Source organism: Diachasmimorpha longicaudata, chromosome 5 (assembly GCF_034640455.1).
Source record: "Diachasmimorpha longicaudata isolate KC_UGA_2023 chromosome 5, iyDiaLong2, whole genome shotgun sequence".
Classification (NCBI taxonomy): domain Eukaryota; kingdom Metazoa; phylum Arthropoda; class Insecta; order Hymenoptera; family Braconidae; genus Diachasmimorpha; species Diachasmimorpha longicaudata.
Genome location: NC_087229.1, coordinates 6,912,616 through 6,927,438, shown reverse-complemented (window position 1 = coordinate 6,927,438; position 14,823 = coordinate 6,912,616). Strand labels below are relative to the sequence as shown.

At 41.1% G+C, this 14,823-nt stretch overlaps 3 protein-coding genes and 1 long non-coding RNA gene across 5 annotated transcripts in view; 3 read left to right on the top strand and 1 right to left on the bottom strand.

Annotated features, from left to right (window-relative positions):
- Positions 1–99: 99 nt before the first annotated feature.
- LOC135162127 (large ribosomal subunit protein uL10m) lies at positions 100–5,200 on the top strand. Its single transcript, XM_064120291.1, has 3 exons — positions 100–258; positions 3,903–4,415; positions 4,924–5,200. The coding sequence occupies exons 1-3, from the start codon at positions 237–239 to the stop codon at positions 5,139–5,141; spliced, it is 753 nt and encodes a 250-aa protein (XP_063976361.1). The 5' UTR covers positions 100–236; the 3' UTR covers positions 5,142–5,200.
- LOC135162077 (partitioning defective 3 homolog) lies at positions 300–3,730 on the top strand. The gene has a single exon (XM_064120192.1). The coding sequence runs from the start codon at positions 792–794 to the stop codon at positions 3,387–3,389; it is 2,598 nt and encodes an 865-aa protein (XP_063976262.1). The 5' UTR covers positions 300–791; the 3' UTR covers positions 3,390–3,730.
- Positions 3,296–13,245, bottom strand: LOC135162067 (uncharacterized). 2 transcript variants are annotated; one of them, XM_064120163.1, is made up of 9 exons: positions 11,238–13,243; positions 9,597–10,606; positions 8,334–8,581; positions 7,843–8,020; positions 7,569–7,756; positions 6,545–6,855; positions 6,339–6,450; positions 6,070–6,252; positions 3,296–5,696 (listed from the first exon to the last, which is right to left on the bottom strand). In XM_064120163.1, the coding sequence occupies exons 1-9, from the start codon at positions 12,899–12,901 to the stop codon at positions 5,373–5,375; spliced, it is 4,218 nt and encodes a 1,405-aa protein (XP_063976233.1). In that variant the 5' UTR covers positions 12,902–13,243; the 3' UTR covers positions 3,296–5,372. The 2 variants fall into 2 exon arrangements, with proteins under 2 accessions (XP_063976233.1, XP_063976234.1); XM_064120164.1 differs by having other exon boundaries at positions 5,604–5,861; positions 11,238–13,245.
- The window catches only part of LOC135162137 (uncharacterized), an 87,435-nt gene continuing 81,186 nt past the window's right edge, over positions 8,575–14,823 (top strand). The window contains exon 1 of the long non-coding RNA XR_010298904.1: positions 8,575–8,953. This is a non-coding gene — a long non-coding RNA (uncharacterized LOC135162137). The remainder of the gene's footprint in view (positions 8,954–14,823) is intronic.

The window sequence follows — 14,823 nt, the reverse complement described above, 5'->3', positions numbered from 1 at the left end:
AGATAAACATCCAGAAACTAATCCAAGAAAATTAATACTTCAAACAATGGAATTATCCCGCCGAAATTCCCACGCCTCCGTTGAAACTCACCCAGACATTCCGCTCGCCAGAAACATCGCGGAACCGAACCAATCGGGTCCAAGTGTCGGTAAACAAGGATGCAACGAGTCAGCTCGTTAAATAAGTCCATCAACACCCCTTGAAGAACACCAGAAAGACTTCTACAACATCAAGAATGTCTCTCATTACATATAAAGGTAATTTCTCTCAGTGATCCTCTCCAATCACCCCCAAGTTCTCTCGAAAAAGCCGTCTTAACCTCTCAATCTTTGCCTCGTCCACAACTCCGCCGCATTATCTCGCCCCTCTCCCCATTCCTCGGAACAAAACTGGAACAGAACCAGTGGTAATGGCGTGTGCGTCTATCTCGTATATTTGATTTCCTCCGATAAAACATAAAAAAAACCTCTGTAATCATCAGTAAACTGGGCGTATTCATGCCCCACCGTATCTCCTCGCGATTCACCCCACATTCCCCCAATGTTCTCATTCAAAGCACCAGTAACTCCCTCCAAATTGTGAAAAAAAAATGGTTCTATGTGGTGCGCAATGAATGACGAATACGTGTTGTAACGAAATAATAAGGGTACCAAATGTATCATTTAAACGTGACTAACATACCAAGTAACATACATGGTAATCGTGACGCAAACTAGTGTATTCTCCTTGCTAAATGAAACAAAGATCACTCGAGGAATTTCCCGAACAATCGTAATATGATATTGGTGAGATGAAGGTGACAGTGTGCTTCGATTCAGTGAGAGTGGTGGTGCCTTGTGGCGATGGCACCCTTCTGGTGCGTGATTTGATGCACGAAGCGATATTGAGATATCGCAAGGCCACTGGTAAAACCGACCCTGGACCGACGATAACGTCATTATCGTCATTAACTGGGGGTGGATTGCTGGACCCTGATGATCGTCTGTGTGATGTTGCTGACGATCGTGAGCAGATTGTCGCACACTTCAGTGGAAATGAAGTGCCCCATGTGGGTGGGGATGGTGCTAGTTCAGTAGGTACCAACAGTCCAGAGTTCTTCCAGCATCATGTGGACGTTCATGGGAGAGTGTCGGGAATGAAGAGGGAGAGTACGAAGAGGCTGTCTATGCATGCACTGTCAACGAGAGAGCCTAGTTTGACGACTTACTCGGCGTTGTCACTGCCGAGAGAATCTAGGAGACGAGAGCCATTGGGTCAAGATGCCAAGGCAGCTTTTGAGTTGTCCAGCAAGGCTGAGCTGCATCTCAAGGAGGAGATTCGTGAGATTGTCATCAAGAACGAAGCTGGACCCTTGGGGCTTCACGTGGTGCCTTGTTATGACCTCTCTGGGGATGATCAAGGGCTGAGGGTCGAGGGGATTGAACCAAATGGGAGAATAGCCAAGGACGGACAGATTGATCTCCATGACAAGATTATCAAGATCAATGGGCACAATCTGCTTCGAATCCCCTTCACCAAGGTTCAAGAAATATTCCGAACGTGCATGGCTGAGCCCTGTCTGAAAATATCCATCATCAAGAGTAAGAAGATTATGGAGAAGCAGATGAGCTCTAAGAGTCTTCCTGACAAGGAGCAAGAGGAGAACATCAGAAAGCTGCAGTGTAGCACCTATAACCTTCTGCAGAATGCCAACACCAGGAAAATTGGGAGGATTTTGGAGATTGAGTTGACTAAGGGGACTGAGCCCCTGGGTTTTAGTGTCACCACGAGGGACAATCCTGCCGGGGGTCATTGTCCCATTTACATAAAGAATATTCTTCCAAGAGGGCCTGCTGTTGAAGACGGGAGACTTCGGCCTGGAGATCGATTACTTGAGGTGAATAACGTGGAGATGACTGGTAAGAGTCAGGACGACGTGGTGTCTTTACTGAGGAGCATTCCACCTGGGGGAAAAGTCCGGATAACCGTGTCTCGACAGGAGGATGTGCCAAGTGCAGCTGATGCTTCAGGATCTGAAGTGACACCTGACAAACCGACAGCTGAAATACATTTTTCATCGCCCAAAAAGGTGCCCAAGGCTGAATCACCACCAAGTACTCCATTTAAACAAGTGCCTTTGGACGATGTTGTTCTCTCTCCCAGGAAGAATAGAATGATTCTGACTCTAGATATACCAGTTCACGATTCCGAAAAGGCTGGTCTTGGTGTCAGTGTCAAGGGAAAAACCAGCAGTACCGATGATCACTCGAGTATGGATCTCGGTATTTTTATAAAATCTGTACTCAATGGTGGGGCAGCATCGCGTGACGGTCGTCTACGTACCAACGATCAATTGCTCAATGTCAATGGTAAATCTCTGCTTGGTTTATCGAATTCAAAGGCGATGGAAACACTGAGAAGTGCCATGCTCAATACAAACAGCTCAGTAACAGGTGTCATAACACTGACAATAGCGAGACGAGTGTCACCAACGTATGATAATTGCGATAGTATTGGTAAAATTGAGACTGCTAACAGTATTTACGTGTCAGATGACAAATCTGATAAACATTGCATCAATCAGGAGGTCATTGATGAGGAACTTTTGCCATCCTCATCGTCCTCCTGGAATCCAGTTATCGATAGACTAACAGAACAGTATAGTAAAAATAGTTTGAGAAATGAGAGCTATTGTTTGGCGACTAATAAGACGTGGGTTGAGGGTGGAAAGAAGATGATTATTGGTGAGCAGGATTTACTGCTCGAGGAGTCCAGTGAGAATGCCGAAGAGAAGAAGAGTTGTGATGAAAAGGATAGTCATTATGACAGCCAGTTGTCACTTGAGGAATTCAATTCCGCTAAATTCTCGAGGGATGCACTGGGCAGGCAGAGCATGTCGGAGAAGAGGCATGCGGCACTGGATGCTAAGAGTACGGATACCTACAAGAGGAATAAGAAGCTCAGGGAGGGCAGGGAGAAGGAGAGCCAGGAGGATGGTGGCGAGAAGAAGGAGGAGAAAGGGGAGAGCTCGTTTGAGGCAGCTAGAAAAAAATTCGAAAAGTTTGAGAATTCAGAGGCCAAATCAGAGTATATTTACACTATTCCTGGCTGCAATAGTAAATATATTTCACCCAGGAAACACTGGCTCGTGGATGAGGGACATGGGAATGTCTCCAATGGACAATTCAAGGAAGAGGGGGAGGGATTTTCAAACAGTCGAGGGGACGTTAAGCAAGCCTCGTTGAATTCAGCTCTCGACGAGAGGTATAAGAGGTCCAGGAAGAAGGGAGGCATCAGATCCATGTTGAGGTTGGGGAAAAACCGAAAGTCTCTTAATTTTGGAGATAATATCGAGGGGAGACATGAGACTAGTAATTACTGCAGTGGCACCATCAATTACATTGCATAATGATTTTATTCCAGATGTTGAGAGATTTTTTTTGAGGGAGACAATCGAGAGAATTCCATTATTTTTTCTTCTTTTGATTAATCATGTACTTATATAGGAGATAGTTACGATTGTAAAACTTGCACGATTAATTTTTTATCGAGGATATCAGTTGTTTCATGTTGAATGTTCCAAAGTGCCTTATGAAAACTGAAATAGGATCAGGTGATAATGTATGGAAGATCATTATTTTTTTCTGTCTGTATATATATTATTCTATTTTTTTTATATCAGTACTTGAATCGAATCATGTAATCTATTTTGCAAACAATAAATAATTTTTTTTTCTTTGCACAATGCAATTGACGAGTGTTTCAATTATTTATGCAACTCTCTTCTTCTCGGGAAATTGGGCAAATATATCAGTGGAGTCATAAGTCAAGGGTCCAGAGAATGAAAAAGGCAATTGAAATTTTTATTAATACAATTGTTCTTTTTGTTAATTTATTCTTAATTCATTTTTCCTATTTTCAGTTTTTCGTTATGTGCAGAGGCCTCTGCTCCTCGAGCAACGGCGACACAAGAGTAAAGTTAACATCCAAAAGCCCAGAAAACCATTTTATCTTCGAGGTGTCTTCAATCAGTTCGTTACACCATTCTGGCCGGCAAAACGTGATCCAAAGCCACTTTGGGAATTGTGTGATAATGTGGTACAATCAAAGCAGTTACTTGAAGAAACCAACCCCTATCAGGTAGTCCTCGCGAGAGAGTGCTTGAACTGGTATAATAACTCACGAATGATTGCATTTCTCCACGAAAATCCCATAAGGGGTGAGGACAAGATGGATTTGCAGATCCTCTTGAAGCGGGATAATATGTTTCTGAAGTATTGGGGAAGGAAGGTTTCCGAGATAGCTCTCACGGGGACTCAATACGAGGCTGTTATGCCACTGTTTTGTTCTCCTAGTGCTATCGTTTTCAGTCCTGAAGTGAACGTCGCAAAATTAAGGAAATGTCTCAAGACTACTCCGCAGTATGTACTCATGGGTGAGTCAGAGTCATAAACCGTTTTAAAACATTTTTTATGGCGTGAGTTTGAGTGCCTGTAGAAGAACATCTCGTGTTTTTTCTTGTTGTAGAGGAACAGAAAGAACTGATTAGAGATTTATTACGTCAGCAGTAGCTGATAAAAATTTAAGTGATAATCGAGCAAATGTCTCATCTGATGAATTAATCGATGATCTAATTTGATTGAGCAGATTAAATTAGTGATATATCATTTAATTTTTTTTTTCGGTAAAAATATTTGCTCTCAGAATAAAAATTATTTTGATTATTCTGATGATATTCTAGTATTTTAGAAGTACTTTAAAATTAATAATTTTAAAAACTCGTTCAACATTATAACTTTTATCTAAAGTTAATACTAATTTTATTGTCTACTTTCAACGGTCACGAAATATACCTTTAATTTTCTAATCTAAAATCGATTACAATGCTTCCATTTTCAGTTGATTTAAGATAAATTAAATTAAATTAAATGTTCTCATTGCAGCTGGAATTCTAGATGGTAGGCTGCTCAATGCCAACGACTTCCTAAAATACGGCCAAATGGATATAACGTCAACCAGAGCTGGATTAGTACAAACGTTGCAGTCAGCAGCTGGTGTTAATCTCTGCCGGCAACTGACACATCATCAAGAGACACTTGTCACACGTCTGGGACAGATTGGTAAAGGGGAGACAAAGGGCTCATCACCAGAGGAGACTTGAATTTAATTTATCCTACCCTAGGAATAAGAAGACTTTAATAAATCAATATGACAGATTTATTGGCTCTTGTTGGTGAATGAAATTAGCGCATTTCCACATACATTTTATCTTTACAAAATATCATAAATTTATTGGATAATAGTACAAACACTCTTTCATAACTCAAGCATAGAAATTAAATTTTAAAATTAAAACTTTATAACTTTTAAATGATTAGGTGAATCTTGAACTTTAATGACAGTAGTTGCAACGAGGATGACACTTGATCCCATTCTGTTTACATCTGCAGCCTCCAGAGGTATCACCTCTACCACCAGGCCCCCATCTTGGTCCTTTTGTAACCCAACATATTTCTGTTTTACACATGGAACAAAGTAACCAGTCGCATCCCCACTTCTTCATCAAGACAACTGCACACGTTGGACAGTTCATTGCTTCACCCCTCTCTAACATGTCTGCGAGCATTGCTGCTGTTCTTTTGGCTTCTTGATTAGTGTCAATTGACAGTTCGACATCATCTTGATACTCCCAACAATTTCTTCCATCGTGGATTACCTGAGGGACACAATTGACAGCATTGTGAGGATAATTATGTTTTTCTTTTCAACTTTTTTTTTGTCAAATGATGTTTAATTTGTGGCGATTGGGTTAATCAGTGAGAGTTGGATGTGACACAAGTTGGTTTTGGTACTCCACACAGTTTTTTCCGGCATGAATTACCTGGAGAACAACATTGGAATCATATTTCAAGGATAATTAATTTTTTTAAGCCTTCAGTTTATCAAATGTTGTGGTCAGTTGAGAAGGATTGATTGATATCAGGTGGACGTAGCACAAGTGGTAATTATTAATAATTTAATTAATATTAATGCATAGTCAGCGTATTGCAATTAAGAAATGATTGACAAAATTGTTTGAATCATCTTACCCTGCACGTGAGGCAGTTTGTCTTGTCACAAACAGGACATAGGAAATTGTTAACATCCTCCTCATAAATACACCAACCAGGACAGTCAGGTGTCTTGCAGTGGAATGCGTTTTGGCCAGCATTGTTCTCAGCTAGAGAAATTGATTTGGCAAGGTGCAGATCATAGATACCTACATCAACCAACTGTAATGATCGCAATAAAATGAAGAAAACATCGGAGGATGAAACAAAGCTTAATGTCTGATAATACTTTATTTGGAGATACTTACAGCTTTTATCTCACGTTCTTGAAGGGTTGACTCACACGCATAGTTTTCGTCTCGATATGGACATTTGACTTCTGCCTCTTCGCAGTATTTGATCGTGTCCGCAATGCAGGGCCTATACAATAAATGAGTAGTATATTTATAAATTATTTATGATAATGAGAAGTACAATCTTTCATCGATAACGAACTTCACGTAGTTTTAATTACCTGCAAAATGCATGGAGACAGTCCCGAAGAACAATACCCTCCAAAGGCTCATAAGTAACTAAACAAATCGGGCACTCGATGGCGGTAATGTTTGACACGAGTCCACAATTTTCCAGCATTATCAACTCGCTGTACTCCATTTTTGATGGTTCGATTATACCAACTGCACCCTCTTCATTGTTATCATCTACTAAATTTTGTTCATTTTCGGTGATCTCTGATTTGTCAGTTTCAGCAAGCTCCACACGTTCGTCAACAGTGACTTCCTCGTGCTTTGCTTTTTTGGCCTCTTGTGTCACTTCGGGTTCTTCCTAAGAGTAGTAATTCAGAGATATAGAGTAATTTATAAATCTTATCGATTGTTATTGTAATGTCTGAACATTCAGTTGACGTTCTGAACTATTGAATTTCTACGCATGGCTACTAACGGCTGGAGCAATGTTTTCCATGGCAGGGTGAACATTCAGCTGTAATACTCAAACTTTTAGAATATCGGATATTCCCTAATAACTCGGTTGGAAACAAGTGAATAGGCCACATTGTGCTTATTCTTTTGTTCAAGGCTCGGGGATTTTCCGCAAAAACATGGCAGACTTGTGTCTTTGCTGGAAAGTTGAGGGAAATTTCTGTTGAATTGTAAAGATCGAGAGATATTCGAAGAATAATTTTCTCCAGTATTTTTCATCTCAATGCAGTGGTCTAAATCAACCTCAACAATAAATCGGCCGTTTAAATTATTGAGTGACGTCAAGATGTCGCGTGACTTCGAATATTCAGTTTTGATTAGTTGCAACAAGAATTGAGAAAATTGGTGAAATTCTTCAGAAAATAAAGTAACCAATAAAGATGCAGATTTCAAACGTTGAATATTCAAAGCAATTACAAAATGAAATAAATTCCAAATCACTGAATACTTTTATTACATGGAAAATTTGAAAATTTATAGATGCGGTAAATTATCAGTCTTTATAGGAAATTTTCATATTCCATGAGGGATTTTGGCTTCTCAGAAATCGAAGTGTACCTCAACTTTTGAAGTTCCTGGGGTTGTTACAGCTTTCGGCATAGCAACCACAGGAATTAAGTCGTCAAGTACAGGGTCTTCATCAGATGATTCCTCTGCAGAAGTTGTATCAACTTCCTCAATTTGCGCGACTTTGTCATCCTCGGGAGCAACTCCAGCAGTCTTAACTCCATTATCGATCTGTAATACTAAAAATTAATTATCGTTCACTTGTGTGTCATGCTCGTTATTTGTCTAACATTCATGAATGAAATGAAAAAACGGGAACATATACCTGGTGCAGCGAGGTACAGAAAAATAGGCAGTCCCTCGACAGCGTTGAGTTCCTGGAGTGTAGCATCGTCATCGTCTGCTAATTTCTTGGCGATTATCCATCTCTGTACATTCGGGGGAATTTGAAATTCCTGGGAAATTTTTTCCTTCAATTCTCCGACTCTCATTGTTACTGGAAGCTGCGAGAAAATGGGTGGAATGAAATTTATTTATTTAAAAATATTTTCATTATCATTTGCAATCTCGAGCATCAACAATTATCTCCCGTCACATTTTTTTTATTCAATTGTAGTCAATTAGTCAGAAAATAATGAAAAAAGTTGCTAAAAAAAATTCAAACTGAGGTTCAGTGCTTTCAAATGCCCGCTATAATTCCAAAGACAACGTGAATCATTGTAACCGGCGACTTTGGCGCTGAAACTCAGATGATGTAGTAATAAACAAACTGTTTTTGATAAATAGCCCCTGATAGAAATGGTCGCTTTTACGTACTTGCAGAGGAATCGGTCCCTGATGTGCCAGTCGGTCTTCAATGAACATATCGACATTGAGGATATCCGTGAGTTTGGCCTTTTGTCTAACAACAGAGCATTGTATCTTTAGTTTAGCCAATTCCTTGGCAAGCCCGGCAGCTTGCTGATGATTGCCTGATGCAATGGCACCCTCCAATTTTTTCAGCAAACGATTAACCGCCATTGTGTTCATGTTGGAAGCCATTGTGTCAGGGTCGGCGGGGGTCGCTGGGAAATACAAGTTTTTTTCTCTTTATTACGGTAAAAACACAAGTTTTTTTATTAATAATGTCAAAAATTCGTGATACACACACGTATCGACAAAAGTATTCGCTTTTTATGAGTGTTTTGTGCGGATAAATCAAGAAAATAAATCAGTGAGCGAAGATCAGACCGGTCACGCGTCGATTTCCGATTCCACTGCTCTCGTGGTGGGCTCATGGGATTTCCTTTTTTCACTATCGGATGCCAGGACGCCGTTGGTTGGACACACTGCCATTACTGGTGCAAATCAGGTTAGACTAGGACCACTGCTGTTCAAGATTGGCAGAAATTATTGTGCTACTTGCCAGCTGACAGAAACAAGCGAAAACTACCAAGGTAAAGAGCTAACCTAATACTTGGAGGAATCCGTGAAAACGTCTTAAGAAATTAAGCTATCTCATTAGAATATTTTGATGACCTGGAATTTTTTTGCGACTCGGTTCGCACCAACATACCGATTTTTGAGAAGATTTACACGAGGGTCAGACTCAAATTCATTGGAGGGATTGTCACAAAAGGTGCAAATGTGCCCCGTGACTAGGTGTTTACGACGCCTGTCACCGTCCTACACCTTTTGCTGTGGCGATTTGTGCTTTTTTTTCCAAAAAAGCTATGACAGTCATAGTTTATCGTGGCACATTCGAATCTTTTGAGAGAAAATATTTTTTTAAAACGATTTTATTAATGGACAAATAGCAGTATTTTAATATCATTTGGCTGTGTTTCGAGACGGGAAAAACATGAATTGAAATCCTAATGGTCCTCGTAACCGCAGATACATTCCATCCAAATAGAGTAACGTTAGAAAAACGAATGTAACCAAGGGCAAACGAAAACATTCAAGAAAGCCAGAGACACGAGTTTCTCCCCTGATTCATAAACCCGTATAAATAGCTTGGCATCCTGAATCATTCGAGCACATAACACTTAAAAAACATGAGACTAAACTGAAGAAAACCTTCGAGGACACTGAACCTACCGATGTCATCGAACAGTTGAAGAGCAGGATGTCGCTCAGGTGTTGGTGATGTTTCCCTCTTCCTCCCTCCAACTGCTGGAGGAGTGGGAACTGCCCGGTGGCTTCGAGAGGGCAGTACCATGGCATTGGCATAGATGGATTGTTCTATGACATTGGCATAGGTATTCTCCTCTTGACTATTCTTCATCGTCATGATGGCTTCGATGGCTGCGAATTCTCTGGGTCTCATGAGATGGAAAGTCTTCTTGACGACTCCAGGGGCACTTTTCTCTGGTGCAACTGAATCCTTTCGGCTCATGTTATCGATCCTCCGAATGTTTCCACTGGTCTGCACCGCCGAGGACACTTTGAGCTTTTCCGTTTCCATGGTTGGAGTCTTCAGAGCTGCTATTCGTAACGCTGGTGGTGCTGTGATTTTAACTGGCTGTTGAAGTCTCGACGTAGATGGAATTGCCCTGATATCGTCCGATCTCTTCGGTTTCGGACGCTTCGGCAGTGAGTGCTTCATCTCCTTCAACATCTCCTTCAAATCCGTCACTCTATTCTCAGAGCTAACAATTGTCGTTTTGACTTTATCATTCTTCTCCCCCTTGTCGTTCTTTCGCAAGTTCTCAGCCTGAACGAGAATATCCAACACCTTGCTCACCTGGTTGGACGAATCACTCTTCTTGAAATTTCTTCTCTCCACCAATCGCTGTTGTTCAAGCCTCAACTTACTCGTACTCAATTGCCTGTCGATCTCCTCGAATATCTGGGAAAACTCACGTTGAATAACTTCAGCACTAGTTTTTACTTCGTCAAACTTTCCCGTACGTGTATCTCGATGTTCAGTAACTCTACTACGTAGAAGTTTTGGTGAATTTGAAAAACTTCCACTGCTATTTTCATCGTCTTGAGAAGTTCCAATGGTGCTAGTTAAAGATCGAGCGGGGATTGGGGATGAATGTTTCTTAATGATATCCTGAAGGGCTGAGAGACGATTGGAAACATCCATAGTTGGGCAATCATTCCTGAAAGATCAAGTCAAGAAAATAATTTTGCACAAATGCTATTAAATTTCATTTTTCTTGCTTGAAGGTTTCTCATCCTTTTTTTTTATTAAAATTAATGACTAAATTGTTGGAAATATTTTTCCAAGATGTCCTATTATATTTTATATCATATTCTATTGCAGGAAGCGCGTAAAAACTTTTTAAAGGCCCTAAAGAATATTCATACAGAAAACTACTAGAATTTCAATAGAACTAACTCTCTAGCGAATTTGCAAAGTTTTTTTTATTATTTTTTTCATGCCCGTCTCACTCTTTTTTGAGAATTAAGATCTGGGTTGAGTGTTTTTCGCGGCTTATGGTTTCAACGGTTTATTGTGTTCTATTTTTTTTATCACGTTTATCATATTTGCAGTGAGGTTTCTGTAGCTTTTCTTCAATTTTCTGCGTTTTCATATAGTTTTGAAGAGACTTTATTATCGAGTATCTTTCAAATAAAGGAGGAACTCAGTTCTACCGGATTAATATCTCTAGTCCACTAAAATTTTTAATTATTTTTTACCTGATATTTCCAACACACAGTGGCTATAAAACATGTCTCGTGATAACTTCCTCCTTTGCTATTTTTTAAATAAACAAAAATACTATTTACCCTGCTTTAGCAGCGTCGCCACTCTCCATCTTCATCGCCCCAACTTTCTCCCGGTCGTGTGACACTGTACCACCAGCAGTTCCCGTTAAAAAAGCCCTACGTGAGGCATTGATCGTTTTTCTAACATCACTCCCCAATTTCGGGCTCCACTTCTGTCCCTTTTCATCAATATCACCCACCTGATGACTCCGGAAGTATTTACTGATATCCCTTCCCCCTTTAGTCTCCTCCGGGACTCTGCTACGCCTCTTCCAATCTTCTCCAGGATCTCCCTTGTTCCCATCACGCTTAGCGAAGAAACTCGTATTCACCGTGACTTTAGTGATATTCCCAATAGCATTGAACTTGGAAATGAGAGCCCGTGTGCCCCTTCTCGGGGAGTTCTCCATGGCTGATGTTACCATGTCTTGCACGACCTCCTCATTACCATCAATTCTCTTCTCGATCTCACCGAGTCGTGATGCCTCGAGTAACATTGCTGCTCGTGACTTAGCCTGTTCCTCCTGGACAATTGCTGCTGCTTCTTTATCCAGTTCGCTGATGTTGGCGAGCATGGATAGACCTGATTGTCGTTTCACGTCTTTCTTCCTGTCTCTAGTGTTCCTGTCCGAGCGGCTGAACAAGTGCCTCAGGGAGCCCTCATCCTGGCTTTTGGGGGGTTCCAATGCAGCTGCCAAAGACGAGACATTATGGGAGCTCTCCTTATTGGCGTGCGACGCCTCAAAGACGTTCCTCTTGTACCAAGGTCGTGGCATCGCAGTGCTATGACCTCCGACAGCAGCAGCTGTTGACAACTGAATCTCTCTCTTCGGTAAAAGAACACCACCACGAAGGACTAGTGTATCAGTGCTGATACTCTGAATGTCTTTGACGTCGGGCTGTCTTCCCTCACCACCAGATTCAGAGGATCTGATCTTCCTATCTTCAAGCTCACCGAAGAATTTAATTTGACTTGTCACCTGGGCCTTCTTCTCACCATCCATTCCAGTCTCGCGTTTCTTCACCAAATGCTCCGGTGGCTTTGGTGCAGGTCTTCGCTTCCTCCTGCCACTACCGACAACCACAATCTCCTGAACTTCGCAGAGACTTCTTGGTCTAACACCCGGTGGATTTGGCGCTCGTCTCTTTCCTCTCACGTGAACACGCCTGATGCTCCCCCGATCCTCATTCCGCTTGACTCCACCCGACAGATTCCTCTGATGACTAATGTTGCTGCAAGAACCGAATGACGTTGTGCATGTCTGCAATGAATATCTGGCGGTAATGTCGCGTCTACGTGAGAGGACATTGGCCGGCAATGTTCTTGTGACATTCAGAGTTAAATTTCTACCATCTTTTTCGAGAATCTTGACAGCACCATCACCAAATGGCCCGATTTTCGTTGGATCCTGACGAGTTAGACCAATGGAGTGGAGGTCTGGGCCCGATTGTCCCGCCTGAAATGCAAAACTTCGAACTGTTGCGGTACTGTAGAACGTATCAACACTGTCACTACTTGAGAATAAACTTTCAGGCTCATTCGTGATCTTACGGTGATTGGTATTGTCCTGGGGCTTTGGTGAACGTTTGAACCACTTGAATATGGAAAAACGGGGACTTGACGTCGCCGAGCGGGCTGACGATAAACTGCACTCCTCGCCACTGTACTCGTTAAGTTCTACCATACTTTGTTCCTTCCTTCCCACTTGTGATGAATTCTTGGGGTTTTTTCTTTATTCCGAACACAGCACATACCCCTACCACTTGACGAATCACCAACACTGTTTAGCCAGCGTTTTGCAGTGTTCCTTTATTTAGAATTTTTTTTTCCACACACAGACCGAGAGCTCTCGCGACGATTGTTTCGGTGATGATGGCGGTGATTAGTTAATTTGTGGGGCGACGTTTTTTCATCAGTGAGTAATTATTGGGAGTGAATTTTGGTTTTCGTTTATTTTTAATATCTTGTCGGAGTTTGCAGGCAACGTCTTTGGTTAGAGCGGCTTTCGGTGAACTCCCGACGACCGTGGCTTTTGAGTCTTTATTATTAGATGCTCCCCTTTCCTCCACTACTGCCCCGTTTGTCCGCTGCTATTTTCATGTTTCACGAGCGTCGAGGTAAAATCGTGAATTTTTAAATTAGCAGTTTTCTGTGTTTTTTTTTATTTTCATAAGTCGGAGTTTTCATTAGTGGGGCGGACATAGTTGGGTAGATGACGTTTTTTTAATTTTTCGAGAGGAAATTGGAGGGGATGTTGAGGATAATATGTGTTCAAGTGTCTTTCACTGTTTAACACGAACATCAATCAATTTAATAAATTAACTGATAATTTGACAGTTTCTAGAGATTCCGAACAAATTATTTTTATGATGGAAAATTGATTAGTTATAATTTTTAAAATGTGTTCTAGCGGTTTAATATCGAGATCCGCATCCAAACTCACAAATTTTGAATAAAAAAATCCCTGTGAAATGTCCGGTAGCAGGAAATCCATTGGTCGCCTCGATACTTTACTGTAATAGTAGAAAATCTTTTCAGGGAAGAAAAAATCGAAAGACACTTCGAATAAATCTGTTTGTCCTTTTAGAATTCTGATAGAGTCGATAACTCTGGTACCTCAATTCACCCCAAAAGGTCACCATTCTGGGCGAAAATTGTAGCTTTTGAGTTACGGTATGAATATTCAAACGATAAATATGAGTCGGCAAAGGGTCAAACGTTGTCTCGTCCATGTTCCGAAATAGCCCCAGACACGAATGCTCCTCATTCTTTTCTCGCATGCTCCAGAAATAATTGAAAAAGGGGAGAGAAATCAATCTTCAAATTCCGCCTAGGAGAACGAACTCATTAAAAAATGAAGAAGAAGGGTATAAAGGAGGAAAACAACTTGACGGTAGATTAAAATATCTCCAAAACTTTGCCATCCCCGTGATTAATTTCTTGTTGATTTTTTTTTTCCTCAACTAGAAGGAAGTGAACGGCGCTATATCAGTTTATAATGACTCATTCGCGCCCGGATAATTAGGTGGAGTAGGCGGCGCGCATTTCCGAGCGTTCCTCACCAAGAAATTAAAATCCGTTTTTATGCTTCTCAAAAGAGAAGTTTTTTTTTCTTCTCTCGGCAATTTTTTTTTTCGCTCTCTGAAATGCGATGGAGGAGCGGGGGGTGGGAAACGCCTTCTACTGAATAAAGTCCCCGCACAATTTCCGGTTATTCGCAAGAGGAAAACTCGGGGAGAAACGAAAATGACTTTGCTCAGGAGTCTCCCGAGGGTGTCTCATGGACGTTCCTCTTTCTTGACTTCATTTATCGATCGAGTACGGTTGCATTACAAGTTCAATTCCCCTGTTCACGGGTGATTTTTTTCTGTCATTAATGATTCCGTATGAGCTCGAAACCTGACAACTTTGGAGATGAATGTGGACTCGTGAAGTTGAGGTTAAATGAGGGCAGATGGATCAAGCACGAATCAGAATAATCGATTGAAACAATTATTGGGATGTCTAAGTGCCTTTTGCGATCTACATTTGGCTACATGGAAAGTTCCAATTACATAAATTCAATTACCTGAGCAGTTTCACAAAATCATGAATTTTCCTCATGTA